This window comes from Sus scrofa, chromosome 13, assembly GCF_054392235.1.
Source record: "Sus scrofa isolate SSC_HxYL_T2T_F1_AM1 chromosome 13, Sscrofa_HxYL_maternal_Yorkshire_Landrace_v2.0, whole genome shotgun sequence".
Classification (NCBI taxonomy): Eukaryota; Metazoa; Chordata; class Mammalia; order Artiodactyla; family Suidae; genus Sus; species Sus scrofa.
In genome coordinates this window covers 58,582,619-58,603,854 of record NC_139395.1, presented here as the reverse complement: position 1 = coordinate 58,603,854, position 21,236 = coordinate 58,582,619, and the positions used below count along the sequence as shown (strand labels likewise).

General features: G+C 45.7%; 1 protein-coding gene across 7 annotated transcripts in view; it reads right to left on the bottom strand.

Annotated features, from left to right (window-relative positions):
• The window catches only part of PTPRG (protein tyrosine phosphatase receptor type G), a 720,153-nt gene that overhangs the window by 85,819 nt on the left and 613,098 nt on the right, over nt 1–21,236 (bottom strand). For 3 of the 7 annotated variants that reach the window (XM_021070771.2, XM_021070773.2, XM_084988825.1), the window contains exons 11-13: nt 18,553–18,602; nt 15,527–16,289; nt 1,763–1,895 (exon numbers count right to left, since the gene is read on the bottom strand). In XM_021070771.2, coding sequence (XP_020926430.1) covers nt 1,763–1,895; nt 15,527–16,289; nt 18,553–18,602 — 946 coding nt within the window. Of the gene's footprint in view, nt 1–1,762; nt 1,896–2,815; nt 2,899–15,526; nt 16,290–18,552; nt 18,603–21,236 lie in introns of those variants that run through there. The other 4 variants (XM_084988823.1, XM_084988824.1, XM_084988826.1 and 1 more) reach the window with 3 other exon arrangements.

The window sequence follows — 21,236 nt, the reverse complement described above, 5'->3', positions numbered from 1 at the left end:
CTGCCAAGGGCTTGGCACAGCAGCTAGTGCCAAAATAGGACCATGTAAACTTTAGCAAACACCAACATCTTACAGCAGGGCACTAGTGGAGAAAAGCTCCAGAAGGTTTTGATCTGCCTCAGCACTCTTCCTCATGTCAAGTCTGTTTGCCCATCATCTATTCTCAAAGAGCCTCAAAAGGCAGGCGAGAAGCACTACTGTTCTAGCTTCAAAACTGCATCTCCAGAGGAAATATATGTCTCTGCTGTGTTACCCATTTCCTACGTGAGCTCCCCAATTCTCCCTTACTTCACATTATTAACTATGAAAAAAATTGGACAGAAAATAGGTCCTTGTCTCCTCTAGGCTGTTCTCATGCTTAGCTAACTCACCCATCCTAATGCTAATGCAACTTTGCTTTGCTTGTTCTATAAGAACTTTCTTCTTCATGCTCACTTTTGTATACTAGTGTTAGGAGTTTGGTAAAAGCTCACAGGCAGAATCTACTAGAAGAAGTTTAAAGCTCCGATTATTTTAAAACAAGCTGTGAATATAAACATATATTATTCATATACATGTACATACATATATATACACACATAATGTATTATATATATATACACATATATATGTATACATATGTGTGTGTGTATATATATACATAGGAGTTCCTGCTGTGGCACAACAAGATCTACAGTGTCTTGGGAGCACTTGGACACAGGTTCAATCCTTAACCTGGTGGGTTAAGGATCTGGCATTGCTGCAGCTGTGGCTTAGTTTGCAACTGTGGCACGGATCTGATCCCTGGCCTGGGAACTCCATATGCTGTGGGGCAGTCAAAATAAATAAAAACCAAAGAAAGAGCAAGGGAGGGATAGAAACATGACACCTGTTCACAACTGATGAAGCTTGTTAGGGGGCAGGAACTTCTTCTCTTAGTCTGAGCAGTGAAGGCAGCCAGGCCAACCCAGTGGGCAGCCTGCCTCACTCAGTTAAACTAAATGAGAGTGTATCACTGAAAAAAAAAAAAAAACACAGACGTTTCAAATAGAAGCTGCAAGCAGGCTTCCCGTGGGAGGCAGTAAGAACCAGTTCAAGGAGGATGATAATATAAATAAGGAGGGCTTTCCATCAGCCATTTTTAGCTCATGTGTATTAAATACCATACAACATGACAAAAACTTTCCTATCACTGAATTTTCAGCAAAAGGCTATGAAAAAAATTTAAGGTCAGGAGGAGCAATTGTGTGGCTATGACAAAGGGGAGCACGGTCTCAGGGAAACGGGAAATGCTATGAAACTGATTAACTCACTGTGCAGGTTTAGTAACTAAAGCTCAAAGTGGAAATGGGGTTTGTGGCCAGCAAATAGCAGGGCTGGGATTTGAACCTGGATCTCCCTGATTCCTAGCCAAAAATCTCTTTGGCATTAAATCCTAGGAGCTCATCTTAAGTGCCTTAATCCCAATAGTGGCTCTACCCCACTGATTTCCTGCAGACTCTCAGGTTGGTGGTACTAGAAACACTCCTGCTACCTAATCTTTCTTCTTTCTTCTTCTTTTTTTTTAATTTAATTTTATTGGTGTATAGTTGATTTGCAATGTTATGTGAGTTTCAGGTGTACAGCTAAGTGAATCAGTCATTACCTTACTTTCTGAATGAAGAGGCCCCACGGGTTTCCCTCCCCTTGGGCCAGCCCTCACCCCCTCCACCGACAAGGGCAGCGTAGTTACAGCAGAATCCAGCCCCCACATCACCCTGTCAGGGCTGCCTGGCTGACTCACCTCCAGTAAACGAGCACAGCAATGAGAAGGATGAGGCACACAAAGGTCAAGGCTGATACCACAATCAGAGGGATGATCCACTCCATCCTCCCTGGAGAGGAGCGGCTCATCATTCCAGAGGTGTTCTTCTCTGCTGCAAAGAGAAACCATGTCAGTTAGCGGATGGAGGTTAGCCGAGAAAAGGAGCCAGGGAGCCAGAGTGTGATGGAGAATTGGGCTGCGGTTTTGGGTGGTTTTTGGAGAACTGGGCTGCCCAAAGATGAGAGGGGTGATCTATGGCCCACACCGTCTCCTCCTGAGTCCCAACGCAAACCGGGCCTTCTCTGTAGGCTGCGCCTTTTAACCACCAGTGGGATGGACTTGCAGACAGAGTTCAAGATGTTTGTAAAAAGAGCTGCACAGGAGACAGACACCCAGCCTCACTCCAAGAAAGTAACTGACCCTGAGCGGCCTTGGGATACACCTAAGAAATGTGCCCAAGTCCCAACGTAGCCCCGAACTTGCCTCTGAAAAGAGGCAGGTGAGCCTCGCAGGTGGGGCAGCAGGGTTTTACTAAGATGACTGGCTGTGACTACAATGGGGATTGTTTTGTTGGCTTAGCGCCCATTACCCCTTCCTCTGGAAACGGCACCCCAATTCTGCTTTGGGAAACCATGCGGTCTCCCTAACAGACAGTCCTGATGGGACAACTGTCCACATCTCATGGCCAAGGGTGAGAGGAGGACACAAGCTAGGGCAATAGTGCTCTCCCCCAGAATCTCAGCCAGCCACTCAATACAACAGCAATCCCATCAGGTGCACCCAGACCCCTCTGTGCGTCGGTTCCCACCCCCCAGGTCACCAGAGATCCTCAAATTTAATTCAAAAGCTTTTTCTCTGATCCCATTTCCTACCTGCCTCCCACCCCACCCTTCTAACAGCTCTAAGATGAGCAGCCATGCCTTGCACAGCTCCCAGCACACGTCAGCCTCTCAACAGGAGCCAGTCTAGGGGTTAAGAGGGGAAGCTTGTGAAATGGTCCAGGATTCTCTCTGGTCAACCAGCGCCTCTTACCCCAGCAGCTCCTTGTTCTGCCTCTCTCAGGCCCCCAGGATCTTCACAAGTTCCCGGCGGCCTCACACCAAAAACTTAGCCTCCTGTGCTGTGGGGCAGACGCCTGGAAATCTCCAGGTGGCCCAGATGAAGGTCAGGTGAAGCGTGGGGCTGGAAGGAGCACAGGTGCACAGAGACAGTCACGAGAGGCAGGGGGCAAGAAAGCAAAGGTTCACTGTGGGGAGGGAGAAGCCCAAGGAAACATCCAAAGGCAGCAGCTGGCTGGCTTGTGCTCAGCAAGGACTCCTCCAGCTCTGCTAAAATGAGGCCAGTGTTCAGCCAGCCCCGAGCGTCCTCCACAGGATGGACTAAATGCAGGGCTAATCAGGCTGGGTTTGCAAGAGAGAGAAGGTGGGCTAAACAGGAAAGAGATAATTGGCCCTGGGAGCAGACTGTTAAAGAGGCAAGGCCTGGGAATGAAGAAGTGGGTTATAGAGCTTTTACCAGGTTTCCTTGAAGGCAGTGCGCCTTGATCACCTCTTTTGTGACATGCACAGGCAGGGCCAGATTTAGGCCCAGCTCACAGGTAAAAAGACAGGGACAGGCAAGTGAGGCACTCTGATAAAAAACCACAGCAGGACAATGGGTGCTTTATAACGTGCCTTCCTAACTGCCAGCCCAGTTCTCAGGATCCCTTGCTCCACAGCTTTCCATCAGGCAGCTATTTTCCAAGCCCTGAGTGAGTGCCAGGCATGGTACTAGCGGATGGGGATACAGCAGCACATCAGACAAGAATAACCCTGTGCCCGCAGGGCAGGAATTTAAATGGGGAGGAGCAGACATGTGAACAAGCAATTGGAATCAAATGAATGTGGCGCCAGGGGAAGCACAAGGGGTTGAGGAGAACAGCTGTTCTCACCCAGGGATTCTGGAGGGGCTTTCTGACCTTAGGGCGGGACCTGAAGCCTGAAGGGGAGTTAGCCAAGGCAAATGCAAGGGCAGGTGGGTTCCCCAGAGAGGGCATCCTCCATCAGAGAGGGTGAGGGTAGAAGAAGGAGGGGGAGAGGGGCTGAGAGGGAGGGTTAGAAGCCACATCAGCAAGGGTTGTAGGCTGAATTAAGGGAACTGGTTTGGGGCCTCAGAACTTGCCACTGCAAGATTGTAAGCTGAGGCAGACAAGCATCAGATGTGCAACCTCTCCCTTGACATAATGCTTTAATCACCAAGCTCTGGTTACGGACCGCTGGGTTAACCAATTGCAAATGAGAATAAGCTTGCCGAGCTCCAGCAGCAGGCAGCCCAGCCAGGTAATTATCTGGCTGGTGGCAGGGAATCTCAAAGCCCAAATGGTCCTGCAAATGGAAAACAGGGCAGGAGGGCTGATGTTACAGGCCAAACGTCCAGTGAACTCGGTGTCCAGCGCAGGAAGCCTTTGCACACCCAACGTCGTCTTTCTTTCCTTGCCTTCTTAGAGAAAAGGATTCCTGCCTGGGCAGGTGTGTGGAGGAGTCAGGATACAAATTCCTACTCATCCTCTATCACTGAAAAGGACCCTTGGCCAAAACTGCCCCTCACCCAAGGCCTCTACACAGTTCCTAGAGATACTGCCTCTGTGGTATTTCTGCGATCCTAGCCAGTAAACAGTGACCACTCCAGAATTTCTAGACCTTATGGGGGACTAGGGAAAGACGGTCGGCTTGTGAGAGTCAGTGGCACATTACATCATCTCTGAAACCCCATGTGTTGGTGATTCTGCCTGTCCCTCCTGTCTCCCTCACAAAGCAAGGGTTAGATTTTCATCTGACTCTCAGCTCCAGGATCCAGAGAAGACTGTGAGCCATCAACACAGCCTCCTCACTGTCAGGGGAGAGAACACAGGCCTGCACAGTGGGGAGGAGGCCTCAGTAGGCTGGCTCCCACCCAGGTTTCATGACTGAGCCATTTCTCTTTCTAAAACCTCATGAGGGAGTTCCTGTCGTGGCGCAGTGGTTAACGAATCCGACTAGGAACCATGAGGTTGCGGGTTCGGTCCCTGCCCTTGCTCAGTGGGTTAACGATCCGGCGTTGCCGTGAGCTGTGGTGTAGGTTGCAGACGCGGCTCGGATCCAGCATTGCTGTGGCTCTGGTGTAGGCCGGTGGCTATAGCTCCGATTGGACCCCTAGCCTGGGAACCTCCATATGCCGAGGGAGTGGCCTAAGAAATAGCAAAAGGCAAACAACAACAACAACAAAAAAAAACCTCATGACACCTGTGTAGGTTTTTTTTTTTTTCTGAGGGGATGAGGGAGAGAACAATATCCAAAATATCTGTAATCTGAAATACGGCACAAAGGAAACTTTCCACAGAAAAGAAAATCATGGACTTGGAGAACAGACTTGTGGTTGCCAAGGGGGAAAGGGAGGGAGTGGGGTGGATTTGGAGCTTGGGGTTCATAGATGCAAACTACTGCCTTTGGAATGGATTAGCAATGAGATCCTGCTGTGTAGCACTGGGAACTATGTCTAGTCACTTATGATGGAGCATGATAATGTGAGAAAAAAGAATGTGTACATGTATGTGTAACTGGGTCACCTTGCTGTTCAGTAGGAAAAAAAACTGTATTGGGGAAATAACAATTAAAAAAAAAAACCCTCTCAGAACAGCCCCCAAATGGCAGTTTCTATGGAGCAGAATTTAGACCGGCAACAGCCTGCAGTGTGAGACCTAAGGAAATGATTCTGACGGTAGTTTGAGCTTGGCTTTGACCAATGGCAGGCAGCTGGGTTTGCACAGGTCTCCTACATAAAAGTCAGGCAAAACTGTGAGTGCTGCTGGACTTCCATGTGGGGATGATAAAGCTGATTTCGTGTTACAATTCCCAGCCCTGCCTTGTCTTCATGGTACCAGGAGCCAATTTTATCCCTTGGCCGCACAATCACGTGAAATTTGGTCCTGTCACTCTACTGAGGGATTCAGCAGCGCCCTTGGGGACAGCAAGAACCTTCATGAGGGTGCCTGCCCTTCAAGAGTCAGGCAGACCTAACTACAATTTCTAGCTCAGGCCTTTCTAGCTGTGTGACCTTGGGTAAGTGACTGCCTGTCTCTGAGCCTCTGGTTGCTCCTCTCTCAAAGGGAAACAGATGATAATGCACCCTTCTTAGGGGACTTAGAAGGATTAAATGAGATCATCCATGCAAAGCAGATTGTGTCAGATCCAAAATGTTCAAAAATGATTAAAGGGTTTCATGATGGCGAGAGCAGAACACGAAGGCAAGCACAGGGCCTTCTGAGGACAGGCCTGTGTGATTGCATGGGCTGTATCCTTGGAAAGCCAGACCTGAGCAGTCTAGCATTAAGCACCGTGCCTGACACAAAGGAGGTGTCCAGAGGATGTTTATTCTTTTCCTTTCAATGGAACCAAGCAACAGTGCAGACAGTTGGATGCTCCCAACTGTTAGGAGCAGTTCACTTTTGTTCAGAGCTTCACTTATAACTAGCTGCCTCCTGAAAGCTCCAGCAGAGCTTGGCTGCCCAGTTCCTGGAAGATTCTCCTCTCTCTGTAACACCCAAGTCCTGACACCAGGACAAGGGAAGGACCCCTGAGTTGATGCAGCTCCTTCTCGCCTCCATCTCTGATTCGTCAGCCAGTTTGGTTTCCCAGTAGGACAAACCCTTCCACTCCTGCCTGTCATGGGTTGTGTGAACTGGCAGCCCACAGATGTGTCTGGCATGGCATCTCTCCCTTGGGACTTATTAACTAAATTGTGAGTTAGCTGCCAACACTTAATAAGCAATTGAGTTAAAAACAACAACAAAAAATCAAAATCAAAAATCAAAATTAAAAAAATAGAAGCTTCTGGAAATATTCAAGATTGTCAACACAGGCCCACATTCCCACATGTAAAACGTCAGCTGGAACCAAGCAGCATGCTCTCTAAGACAGGATGTGGTTCATTAGTTTGCCACAGTCCTCACTGCTCCCTAATGTCACACACCAGACCTGCTTTCTTCACCCTGACTTCTGCTGCCAGCTCCCTCTAGCCAGTCTAATTTCAGGCTTCAGAATGGTACTTTGACCCACAAGGGACTAGCAGAACAACACATACTTGGGGCTTTTATAAAGGCCTTATGATCAAAAGTAAAAATCATGGTTTAATAAACTCCTGACCAGGATTCTGAAATCACTATCTTGGCTCAAGAGAAGAGACTGTTTCTGTACCAGGCAGCTCTCCCAATGCAATATTTATTTTCAAAGAGATTTTATTTTCCAACCAATTAGAAACGAATCAGACTGCTGCTCCATCTATACAATGTGGGCCACTCCCCTCTGTGAACCTGGACCTTCTTCATACTCTTTCCGGGGCTGCATCTTGCTAATCTGCGTGTAAGAGGATGAAAACGGAAAGGGAATATCAACGTATATCTACCTACCCTTCCATGGTTGTGATGTGAGATGAAGGGCTGCCAGGTCAGACAGAAGAAGGGAGGCCAGAGCTGGGACTTAGCAAATGAGCCTGTTTCAGAAACATTGTCCAAAGGAGACTAAGAGCAAAATGCTATCTAATATCTAATCCTCGCCGAGCATTTGCAGGAGGGAGGTGAGGTTGAATGACCTGTCCATAGCCTGCCCCCCTCCCAGCTTTTATTTAAGCATCCACCAGAAGCTCAGTAAAGTGCCTCCATTCTGCTTTTTAAAAAAAATTAAAAAAAAAGAGAAAAACAGTTTTCAGTGGCATATGTCATCACTGAATTAATGCTGTTTGCCTTTTACTGGCTTGGCTCTCATCCCAGTAGAAGCAAATAAAAACGGAGTACAATGTACTATAAATGCTACAGGCAGTAAGACATCAGATGGACCCATCTAAAGCGCTTCCCACCCCATGGTAAAGGCCCCCTTTCTGCTTCAGGACCAAGAATGTGGTCAAGACTACAATGAACTTGATCCAAGAGGCCACTATCAGGAATTGAGGAGAGCTGGATTCCTTCACTTTTCACGAACGATAAAGAGCAGGACCACCTGCACACTCAGAAATCCAGAGCCTGATTCAGTCATGCAGCTGGGTTGCATTTGTTCTGGTAATGCCACTCCTTAAACACTACCCACAGCTTTGAATTAAGGCACTGCTTGTATTTTTTGGCCGCACCTGCAGCAGTGGAAGTTCCTGGGACAGGGATCAAACATGCGCCACTGCAGTGACAATGCCAGATCCTTAACCTGCTAAGCCACGAGGGAACTCCTAAGGGGCCACTTAAAAAAATGGTGATAAAACACACATGAAAGTTACCAATACTGCCTTAACCATCTCTAAGAGTACAGTTCAGCAGGACTAAGTCCATTACAATGTTCATGCTACTGACTTCCAGAATCTCTTTTTCATCTGCAAAACAGAAACTCTGTACCTATTAAACAATTCCCCATCACCACCACCCCATCCCTTGCAACCAACATCCTACTTTCTGCCTCTATGACCTGGCTACTCTAGATACCTCATATAAGTGGAATCACATATATCTGTGTCTTTTCGTGACTGTCTTACTTCACTAAGCATGATGTCCTCAAGGTTCATCCACACTGTAGCATGCGACAGGACTGCCTTCCTTTTAAAGGCTGAATAATATTCTACTATACGTATATACCCCATTTTGTTTTATCAATGCATCTGTCATTGGGTACTTGGGTTGTTCCCACCCCTTGGCTACTATAAACTATGTTGCTATGAACATGAATGTACAAATATCTCTTTAAGACCCTGCTTTCAATTCTTTTGGGTAAATACCCAGAGTTGGGATTGCTAGATCCTATGGTAGTTCTATTTTTTTAATTTTTTGAGGACTCTCCATACTGGTTCCCAAGTGGCTGCACCATTTTACGTTGCCACCAACAATGTACAAGAGTTCCAATTTCTCCACATCCTCACCAACACTTGTTATTTGTGTGTATGTGTGTGTGTGTATGATAGCTCCTATAACAGGTGTGCAGTAAAAAAAGGAGCTGCTTTTTAACAGGGCCACAAAATTTGTCTTCATTTTTCTGAAGGTCCTGGCATTAGCTAATCCACTGTTGCAGAGACATGACTATGGGTAACAAATGCATATATTCTCCTGCAACCAGACACTGGTTCCATGTGTCCATTACCAAGTCTGAGCAGGATTTAGAACATCATGTGTTTCCATTTATATCACCACCAGGGGTCTCCTGAATAAGCTCTCCTGACAATTTCACACAGAGTTCACTTCCTCAAACAAACAACAATCTGCCTTACGTATTTCAATTAGGGGTTGGAAAATTGAGGGTGTCTGAGAAATCCCAATTTAATTCCAAGTCACATAAATATGGCACGTCCTGACCTACCAAAAATTGCCACCACAGACACGCCATTGCAATACCAGTGGTTCTGCCATCCGTGGGGACTCCTGTCAAACACTCTACCCCCTACAACCTGAATCCTGACTACAGCCTCCCAGCAAACCTCCTTGTTTTCAGGGGGGTCTGGTTTCTTACACTAGGAGATATACAATGTGTCCTAGTTCAAAGATCACTCCGTGGGGGACAGAAACTTCCAAGGACCCAGGCACTTTCTGGAAGGAAAAGAAACTACCTTGGTGCCAAATAACTCCTCCAGGCTGCCCAAAGTTCTTTCCAACACTCCCAGGAAGATCACAGCCAAGAACAAAAAGAATTACATAGGAAATGCATCTCCCCCAAAGGAACCTGACCAAGTAAACTAGCCTGGGCTGAAAACTACTATGGTAGTCCATATAAGAGCCTGTTCTATTTTATACTATTTGGGGGGGGGGGGGACTCCCTGAGGCATATGGACTTCCTAGGCCAGGAATCCAATCCAAGCTGCAGTGGCTACCTACGCTGCAGCTGTGGCAACGCTGCCTCCTTTAACTCACTGTGCCCAGCCGGGGATTGAAAGTGTGACCTGGTGCTGCAGAGATGCCTCTGGTCCCAGTATGCCACAGCGGGAACTCTGGTTCTAATTTATTTTAAATAAAATATATATTTCCACATACTCCAGGTGAGGTTCACATTCATGACATCTACTCTATCTTCATGAGCCTGTATTGCTACTTTTTTTTTGACCTTAAATTAACCATTTTTTTTTCCCTCAAGTAAACTTCTTTGAAAAGGAAACTTTATGTTAATACTAGGAATCAGAGCTTTTCCACCATGGCACGCTTGACATTTTGAACCAGGTAACTGCTGTGGGGCTGGTCTGTGCCCTGCAAGGTGTTTAGCAGCATCCCTGGTCTCAACCCACGAGATGCCAGGAGCAGCCCTCTCCTCGGTCATAATAACCAAAAAAGTTAAAAACGTTTCCAAATGTTGCCCAATATCCTTGCAGGGGAGGGGCACAAAACCATCTCTGGTTAAGAACCTCTGCCATAAGTGAAAAATGGTATCTTTTAAAAAGTACACAATTACTCATTGAATAACTAATAACTCATCTGAAACCATATTGTGTTGCCCCAAAACCAGGAGGCAAGCAGCACTACAGTGGAGTCAGGTCAGGGCCCATGTCTGACCCCCTTCTTGCCACATCCTGGTTCTGCCCAGGGTTATGTTCCTTAATCTTTAGAGCACATGCCTCTAGGGGGTGCTGCAGGACAAGTGACATCACAGCTTGGCTTTTAGCATAGACAACACCAGCACGGAACATGTGTAATTATTTCTAAAACCAAAGGTTTTCAAGCTGGGTTCCTTGGTGCGTGAAAGTTCCAAAGAGGTACCTCAGGGTTTTCTCAAAGGAGTGGGGTGGTTGGAGTGCAGCACCCTGGACCCTGGCTCAAAGCAGCCTCAGATCTCTGACCAAGTTGGTCCATTCCTAGCTCAAGGGCAGGACAAGAGCTGGCCATGGGCTTTCCTGAGCCATGAACTGGACAACCCCTTCAATACTTGGCTCGGGTGCTGACTCAGAGGAGGTAATCCCCAAGCTTTCAGTGAGTGTTTACATAATGGGATTCTGAGCAAGATTCAGTCTGAAAGAGGAACGTCCCTGACTGAAGCAAATAAAAATGGAAAGCACCAGCATTAAATAATGAGTTTGCAGGAGTTCCCACTGTGGTGCCATGCAGCTGGTGGTGTCTCTGGAGCAGTGGCACACAGGTTCATCCTGGGCCCTGCACATTGGGTTAAGGATCTGGCACTGCCACAGCTGTGGAGTAGGTTGCAACTGTGGCTCAAATCTGATCCCTGGCAGGGTCTCCATATGCTACAGGGCGTCCAAAAAAGGAAAAAAAAAAAAAAAAAAAAAAAAAGAATTAAAAAAAAATGATGAGTTTGCAGACAGTTCCTACCCTGAAATGCTTTTGCTGGGGCCTGCTGTCCTGCATACCACCCCACGAACATTTTATTGCAGCCACTGGCATCTGGGGGTGTCTATACCACATCAAGGCTGTGGCTCTGAGGGAGGGAGCATGGCTCTTACCTGCCTGATTGCTCTCTGAGTTTGCTGCTTCTTCTAAAGAAGGATTCCCCTCTTCTCCTTCCCTGCAAGTTAATACTAAAAGCTACTGCTCACAGAACCTAAAAAGATATTGTCAAGCATCAAGGGAAATTAAACAAGCCTTTTGGAGAGGCTGGTAAAAATGTAACACAGTTTGTAATTGTAAATGTTATGCTTTTTTTCGAAGACTAAATATTGATTGAAATAATTGTTTCAATGCAAAGAAAAAATAAACGTGGAACAGAGTGTACATTCAAAGTCTTTAAAAGAAGTCACCACTAACATTAAAATGATGGTGATTTTGTTTAAAAAAGAAACACCAAGCTGAAAGCAGATGGGGATAAGGACTAGACGGATGGAGGTGAGGTGAGACCTCAGGGGTCGCGGACTGATGCGGTGGGGTTTGTGGGTTTTACCCTCAAGCACCTCACATCTTTTATTAGCCCATGGACACACACACATATTTCTGCTTCAATCAGAGAGAGATGCCTGGTTTCAATAAAACCTACAGCCCTTAAAGCTGAACATGTCTGCTTTCTAGCCGTTTGCAGAAAAAGTTTTTTTATCTCTGGCTTCACCAATCATCACCAGCACTCTCAAACTGGAACTGCCTGAAATTCTAAAGGAAGATCGATTTTTGCTTTGTGAAGAGGTGAGATGAAGGCGGCAAGGGCGATGTTCTGATTTACCAGTGCTGGGGATGGACTGGAGTTCCTGGAGGTGTTTTTTTTTTTTTTTTTAACTTGGTCACATCTAGGGTATATGGAAGTTCCTGGACCAAGGATCAAATCTGACCTATACCAAAGCTGTGGCAATGCCAGATCCTTAATCCACTGCACTACAGCAGGAACTTCCTGAAGGTAATTTTTTTTTTTTTTCTTTTTTGTCTTTTTGCTATTTCTTGGGCCACTTCCGAGGCATATGGAGATTCCCAGGCTAGGGGTCCAATCGGAGCTGTAGCCACCGGCCTACACCAGAGCCACAGCAACGCGGGATCCGAGCCGCGTCTGCAACCTACACCACAGCTCACGGCAACGCCAGATCGTTAACCCACTGAGCAAGGGCAGGGACCGAACCCGCCACCTCATGGTTCCTAGTCGGATTTGTTAACCACTGCGCCACGACAGGAACTCCTGAAGGTAATTTCTAATGCCAGCTCACTGAAGATCACAGTCTCCACAGGCACATTTATGTCCAGGGACGACTGCAGAAGAATGACCTACAAGGGGCCTCCTCCTAGTCGCCACTGCCATGGTGTGGCTCTCAGGGGGTAGAAAGCTCCTCCTTCCTTGTCACTGACCAAAACGGGGACTCCATTTATCTATACCTCCTTCGGCATTAAGGGCTTTAGTCATCCCTTTTTTATAGGCAAGGCTGCTGAGCAAAGATTGGCTTGAGGACCCTGCATGATTAAGGGGCAGAGTCTACTGGGAAGATGTGACGATGCTGGCAAGGCTGAAGCCCATACATGGAGGTGGCAACCCCCAAGGTTTACACCATGCTTTTCATCTCCCCTTTCCTTGGAAGCTGGAACTGGACTCCAAGTGCAATGTCTCATGTCCATTCACCTGGACCAGGCGCTGGGCCCCCATTCTCACCAGTCCCTAGCTGTCAACACTCCAACCCAAGCTCTTAGCAGCCATACTTTCCAGGAATGTGGACAAAAAAAAATGTTTAAGAGAACCAGGCTTAGAAGGCTACTCTGCTACAGCCCCTAATGCAGAGGCAGAGCCACTCAACCAGGTCTACCACCTGTTTTTGGAGAAACCACACTGGTCCAAGCCACCATTGCCATCACGTCCTAACTTGATTTCCTGTATTTATTCTTGCCTCCCCAAATGTCCACAGAGAGGCCTAAAAGATCTTCTGAAAAAGTTCATCAAATGCATAATTCTCCTGGTGAAATCCCTCAATTGTTTTCCATATCAGTTAGAATCAAATCCTCAGCCAAGCTGAGTCCCATCCTGATCTGAGCTCTGCCCATCTTCAAACTCATGCTGTATCCCTCACCACTGTGGTCCAGACACCCTGGCCTTCTGATGGCTCCTTGACTGATCCAAACTAGACCTGTTGCTTCTATAGCCTAGAACGTTCCTCCACAGATCACAGCATAACTAGCTCTTACTCATTGCTGGGTCTCCACTCAAATGCCATTCCTTGACCACTTAATGCTATACTGTCCCTGACTCCAGCACTTGCCATTATGAATTTGTTCACTGCAATATTCTCAAGCTTCCCCCATTAGAACAGGAAAAGAGAGAGCAGACACCTGGTTTGATCTACGGTCTATTCCCAATGCCTAGTCCAGTGCCTGCCACACAGTGGGTACCCCATAAATATTTCTCTAATATCTTCAAATGCAAGAAATCCAACTATTTCGTAGCAATTCCTGGAGGGACCATCACTGCTCATGAAGGAATAGCTTCAAACAGCTTCACAAATAGATATTTCTTTCACTCAATTCAGAGGCTACTCTGCACCTTTCCCTAAAACTAGGACAAACTGAGCAACGCCCAGAGGAAACCCACACTTCAAAAAATGAGTCCATACCAGCTTTAGGGAAGAACGTAATTCAAAACATGAAAATTTATTCTAAGTTGTATCTTAACATACGAGGTCTCAGCTTTAGATGAATTTTAATGTTTACAAGTGCAAAAGCAAATAAATATTTACCAGTTGCTTTTTTTTTGCACTCTTATAACTCCACAACAGCTTAGATGCAAAAAAAATTGTTGCTAAACATCTTGTAGTCTGGCAAAAGAAAGAATTTCTTATTAAGAAAACCCCTCACAACAATAACAACCGCTCAGGCTCAGGGCTCCCTTGCAGAAACTATCGGGATGTTCATTAAGATTGGAGCGTATGACAGAGCCACACACTTGTCACCGCTCAGGGTGATGGGGATCACACACCTTCCCAGGGGTGGCCAGACCAGCCGTGCCCTGGTCTCAGCATCTACAAAGTGGATAATTCACAGAGCAAATGGGGCTCTGAGATCGAGAGCCCTGTTTCTTGGGCCAGGATCATGGGGTAACCACGCTGGAGCCTCTCACCTTTTTAGTTTTAATGTAAACCTCACTTCCCCACAGTGGCCTTAACTTAGCTACCTCCCCTCGCCCTGATTATTTTCTTTGACAGCACCCCATTTATTTCCGCTCTCATTTTCATTTCGCAATCTCCTAGTTAGTTTTCTGGCTTGCCGGTGAACCTGCTTGCTTGCTTTCTAACATGCCTGCTTCCTCACTTTGCCATGTGTGCGAGGGCCAGCTGCCTTCAATGCGGTCTTCTCCTAATTTACACTCTTGAGCTCCAAGAGGCAGGGACAGGTGCTCACCTGGGTTAGCACCCAGCCCAGGGCTGGGCACCAAATAGGCAATCCATAAATACAGGTGTTAAAGAAGTGAATAAGGAATGCAAGCTTAATGAATCCACTTTTTCAGATATATGCCTTTATATTTTTATTTCTATTTTTTAAATTTTTATTATTATTGTTATTTTGCTTTTCAGGGCCAAACCATGGCATATGGAAGTTCCCAGCCTAGGGGTTGAATTGTAGCTGCAGCTGCCAGCCTATACCACAGCCACAGCAACGCAGGATCCAACAAGCTGTGTCTGTGACCTACACCACAGTTCACAGCAAAACCGGATCCTTAACCCACTGAGCAAGGCCAGGGATGAAACCAGCATCCTCATGGATACTAGTTGGGTTCATAACCCACTGATCCACAATGGGAACTCCTCAATGCCTTTTTTTTTTTGTCTTTTTGTCTTTTTAGGGCCACACCCATGGTGGCATATGGAGGTTCCCAGGCTAGGGGTCTAATTGGAGCTGTTGCTGCCGGCCTACGCCAGAGCCACAGCAACACCAGATCCAAGCCGCGTCTTCGACCTCCACCATAGCTCATGGCAATGCCGGATCCTTAACCCACTGATTGAGGCCAGGGATTGAACCCATAACCTCATGGTTCCTAGTTGGATTCGTTTCCACTGCTCCACTATGGGAACTCCCCTCAATGCCTTTTTAATTCATTTACTTCATTGCGTGATTGACGTGTTTAGAGTTATTCTGAGGCAAACAAATAATATGAAGGCAAGACTTATTCCAGCAAGGATAAGAGAGTAGGTTATTCTTAAAAGAATAAGCATAAAATAGAGACATATTTTTATTCCAGGGACGCACAATTCCAGGAATATTAAGCACTTTCTGGATCTTCTTCCCCTACCAGCAAATATTTTCTACAGGGTGAGGCTGTTGGCGGCAGTGTAGAGCCCTCAGTGAGTGAGCAGCAGGTCACTTACCTGGATTAACAGTGATAAACTTGCTATCCTCCGAAAATCGGTCCCCTCGGTACACAGGCTTCTTAGACGGCGTGATTGGCTTCTTGGGATCACTCTTTTCTTCATGCTCCTCTGTGACTGTGGGGGGCACTTGGGTGGAGGTGACCGGGCGGGGGTCCTGGGCCTCCTCGGGCCGGGCGGTGGGGGAGGCAGCGTGGTCCCGCTGGCGCCCAGCTATAGTCTGATGCCCACCCTCCTGGGCTGCGGTACCGGGAGCCGAGGGCGCAGGGGTGGGCTCGGTGGGGTTGCGTGCGCGGGCGGCGTGGGTCACCCCACTCCTCTCCTTCTTCTCGGAGTCCTTCTCGCCCTCCTCCTCATGCTCCCGCTCGCCGTCCTCACTCTCACTTTTCTCATCCTTCTCCCCCTCTTCAGCACCCTCGCTGTCCTTGGTTGGCGCCGCATCGCCATCGGGGCTCGGAGCAGCCAGGGCTTCGGTCGTAGCCAGGACGGGCCGGACGGCCTGTTTGCTGGCCGAGGCGGCTGTGGGCAGCCGCGTGGGCCACACGGTGCTGGGGAAGGAGGAGATGCCGCCACCACTGAAGCCCAGGCCGGCGAGGAGCGTGCTGGTGACCACGGAGGCCACGGTTGCCTGGCTGCCGCTGGATGACGGGCCCATCCCAGTTGCCATGGAAACAAATGAGAAGGGGATGCCAGAGGATGTCCAGGTAGAAGACCCCGAGCTGATGGGGGCCATGTCGGCTGAAGAGGCAGGAGATGCTGTGGGCTTAAAAGGGTCAAGAGAGAGGTTGGGGGAAGGCACAGGGGAAGAGAAAGCAGAGTATCAGCCACTGGAATTGAGAATGAGGCCTGTATGACCCCCAGGGGTCTTAGTAGTCTTTTTTATTTTACTCATGGGATTTTCCAAAGCAGGGTGCCAAAGCTGACATTAGGTGATCCCTGGCTGACCATCTCTCCTCTAAATGGCTTTACAATTACTCAACTATCTTAACCAGCACATGAAACACAACTTATCTCTGATGCTACTCAGAAGGAGACTGAGTGCAAGAAAGTAAGCAGCATTCACGTTGTTTGAAAGACAAACATCAAATAAGCAATAATTTGGTACTATCAGATGGTCACCTGTTTGCTGGGTGACAGTGGAAGAGGCAGAAGCCTTTGTTTTTTTATATACCCCTAGCAATTGTGGAGAATACAGAGCCCTTAGGGCTAGAAAAGCACCCCCCCCCAACTCCCACCGCCACCGGATCTGGTTCGGCATCTTAAAGTGAGGAAGTAGGAAGTGCAGTGGCCCGCCCACGCCTTCAGTGGCAGGGTCAGAAGCAGGGGCCATGCTCTATCCTGCAAGCTTTGAGAGCTGGTTTACAGCTGGCATCACCATGTTGGGTCCTGAACATCTGCCGTACCTTTAAGAGTCTCTGGATTTATCCATGGCATAATCTATGCTTGTTACATAGGTAAGAGTAAGACTTCCATTTAGCAAGCACCAGCAAGGTGCAAGGGTTTTCCACACTACCTTGGGGACACACATAATCATCACCTCATTTTACAGGTGAGGAAAATGAGGTGCAGAGAATTTAAGAGGCAGAGATAAGGCTGCCTCTGTCCAAACTTCAGCTCATGATTCCCACCATACTAATTGGGGCTCAGTGGTGAGATTTTATCTGCACGTGGTATCTGAGGAAAATAAAAAGTGTTGCTCTGAGTTATTAGTTTAATTTTGGTTCTTATAACCTAGTGTGTAGTATCCATAATTCTATCCCATCCTTTATACAGTTCAAAACAGTACATACAGCCAGAACAACTTAGATTTCATCACTTTATCCACAAGTTTTAATTTGAAGACTTAGTTTAAGGATGATCAAGCTGGAAAATGTTGAGTTCTACAGTTGGCTAATGAAATGGCAGATATAAGATAAGGCATTGAAGGGAGTTGCCATCATCGCTCAGTGGAAAAGAATATGACTAGCATCCATGATGATGCGGGTTTGATCCCTGATCTCGATCAGTGGGTTAAGGATCTGGTGTTGTCGTGAGCTGTGGTGTAGGTCACAGATGCGGCTCTGATCTGGTGGTATTGTGGCATAGGCCAGCAGTTATAGATCTGATTTGACCCCTAGCCTGGGAACTTCCATATGCTGTAAGTGTGGCCCTAAAAAAAACAAAGATAAAATTAAAAAATAAGGCACTGGAGACAGAGCAGTCCAACAGGCTTGAGTCCACGATCCCACACTTGTTCTCTGGGAAATGCTGGGCACATTACTATAACTCTGCCTGGATATTGGGCTCTATTATTCTTGGGTTTATACATCTTTTCTCTAAGAAGAAAGACAAAATCCATTCTAGGTACCTAGGTATCAACTAAGAAAAAAAGCACAGAGTTTTTGGAATTCTTGAGCAAGCCTCTTGTCCCAGGGCTCCCAGTTCAGGCCATGTCCCCTCCCTGCTCTATAAACTCTCCCTTCTCCACCTCTAAGCCTTGGTTTCCTCATGTGTAAAATGGGAGCAACAGTAACACCAATCTTGTGAGATGCTGTGAAGAGTAAATAGAATAATAATCTATGCCTGAAACATAGGAAAAGCTTATTAAGTTCTAGACTTTTATTGTTATCGCCAACATTGTAATTAATACTAGAATTATTAGTTGCACTAGAAAGGGGTAAACTTAGTGAGGCTCCAGAAATGTGCAAATCCATGTAACTTTGGGCAAATGACAATCTTTCAATTTTAAACATCTCTACTCCTTCGCAGTCTTACATCCTATGATCTCACAAATAAATAATTAAAAGTATGGCGAATTTTTATCTTGACAAAATTATACAGTATAACACTATTGGTTTAACTCTATTGCACAGCTTATTTTTATAATGCATTGAATTACAAAGAGTGAATAATGCAAGTTTTTCTGTATTTTAATGATTCACATAGAGCAGTTTTGACAACACCATGCTGCCACCTAGTGTTGACAGTTTTAACTGCATGCAAATTACCAACCAGCCAGTGACAAAGTGATTACATTCTCTACTTACCACTCCTGTTTTGACAATTCTGGTCCCTTGGAATATTCGAGTCGTATTAGCTGAGAAACAAAGAAATTATACTGTAAACAATATAGGTTTGTTGTTGTTCCAACAAAACTGTACTTACCTATACAAATCTGAAATACATGACTTTCCATGTAATAAAATAAATATTCCTCTTAGATTTTTTTCCAACTACTTAAAAACATAAAATCCTTCTTAGCTTGTAAGTCATTAAGCAATATGCAGAGAGTCAAATTTGGCCTGGAGGCCATAGTTCGCTGACTCTTGTCTTAAGCTATTAGTTTAAAACTTAAAAAAAAAGTAATCATTTTCTGTTTTATTGAAGTAAAACATATGGTAAAATGCACAAATCTTAAGTGCAGAGTCCAATTAATATTTGCCTTTGTAAACACCAGTGTAAATACCGCCCCCCAATATTAAGACACAGGCATTCTCCAGCACCCCAGCAGGACTGCATGTCTCTCATATCCACCCAGTGTATCCTCCAGACCTTTCCCTAAGGTAACAACAGCCCTGACCCCGTCAGCATTTTATCTATTTTTGAACTGCATCTAAATGAATCATGGTATTCCATTGTTCTTCTCTGCTGTCTTTTTGGTTATAATTTCTTATATTATCCTTTCAGTGATTATAAGATGCATGCTAAACTTACTACAGTTTACCTGAAATTAGTACTTTTACTTCTCCTTACTCACCTTTTGTGTATGGTCTTATACTTTATTTCTACTTAAGTTTTGAAACCCTATATAACCTGTTGCCATTGTTGCTATAAAATGGTCAAATTCTTTCATGTGAACTACAGATTACTCTTTCTGATGCTTCTTCCTTCTTGCAGTTCTGTTCACCCATGTGTTATTATTAAACAAAATGTTGAATTGTGGTAAAATACACATAAGACAAATCTTAAACACTTAAAGTGTACAGCTCAGTAGTGTTGTGTATTCAAATCATTGTGCCTCAGATCTCCAGAACTTTTCCATTCAGAAAACTGCAACTCTGTACCCTTTGAACAGTTTCCCCCTCCCACCAGCTCCTGGCTACCATCTCTCTGCTTTCTGTAAGTTTCACCACTCCAGAGAGCGCATATAAATGGAATCATATATATTTATTTGTCTTTTTTATACCTGGCTTATTTCACTTAACATAATGTCTTCAAAGTTCATCTGTGAATTTCCTTCCCTTTTTTAGATTGAATAACATTCTTCTATATGTACATACTGTGTTTTATTTACCCCTTCATTATGGATGGACATCTGGATTTCTTCCACCTTTTCTCTATTGTGAATACTGCTAAACTGCATAACTTAAAAAATATTTCCAAGTCCCTCTTTGAGCTTACCTCAAACAAAACAAAACAAAACAAAACAAAAACAACAACAAAACACAAAAAAACAGTGCCATATAAACTAAAAGTGTGCTTCCTACATGTACCTGGCACTGAAAAATTAGCAAAAAAAAGAAAAAAAGAAAAAAGAAAAAAACCCCTGCTAAGTCCCCAAATAAGTAACATTTGTACCTGCTGGAGTTTTTTTCTCTAAACCAGAAGTGGGGCAAGTACTCAACATATTTTGTTTTGTTTTGCTTTCCCTGGAAGCTTTTTTAAACAATGAATTTGCTGCAAACATCATAAATAGCTTTCACCTAAAAATCCCAATTTCCTGCTTATCCTGAAAAACCACAATATTTAGCAAAACTGAGCTCACCTTCCCTGAGGGCAACATCTGGCCAGGGCTAAGTGTCTGTCACCCCCTTTGGATGGGCACACATCTCAGATTTCCTGCTGATGGCCCTCCCCTCATTTGTCCATGTTTCCTGCTGGCTGGGGACACCTGCATTTGCAACCCCCAACTTAACAATATATTCATTTGGCTCAGTTGGAAAGTGAAATGTGTGAAGACACAAATGTGGAGAACAGACCGATCTAGATGTCAATACAACCAGGTCAAATAAGGCAGCCTAGGAGGCAAACAGCTCTTGCCTGGCACTAAATATAACCTGCTACCATCAGTGAGTTGCTTCAGGATCAATACTGCACCGCCTTAGACAGGTATACACACTTTCCTTTGTTAAGACAGAAAAAAAGACTTCCTAAGAGACCTGCTTTCCCTGCACTTTACAAAGGGCTTAATTTAAGGCCAACAAACTCAGCAGCCACTCCACCAACAGACCTGCTTTTTATTGATCTTGAACAGTTTCCATCAGGGTCAGTTCTAGCCGTGGTGACTAGGAAGTTTCTATAGGACCTTTCAGATCAGGAGTCCACCAGCCTGGTGGGATTCAGGGACAGGGTAAAAAAATGACACCAGAATCCCACGAAGCCGTCACGGAGACGCATCCTTTCTTTTTACGAGGGATGCAGGCCTCAGATTTCACCTGTGTTATCAGGACCATCCTGTGACTGTGTCTCTGATTGAAATGCTCTATTTTCCTCCTGCCTTAGAGCTGATGTAGCTATTTCAGAATATCATTTACGTTCATCACCACTCAGAAATCACAGTCGCTTACAGACCTGCCCCTTGTCATTTAATACTTTGAATAAAAGAAGCACATAGATGACTACGTTCCAAATTTGTTTGTTTAAAATGTTGCGACAGCTGTATTTGAATGTAATTGGTTTCCCTTCCGATGTATTTTACTTGTTTATTTTCAGCCACTCCGAGAGGGGATCC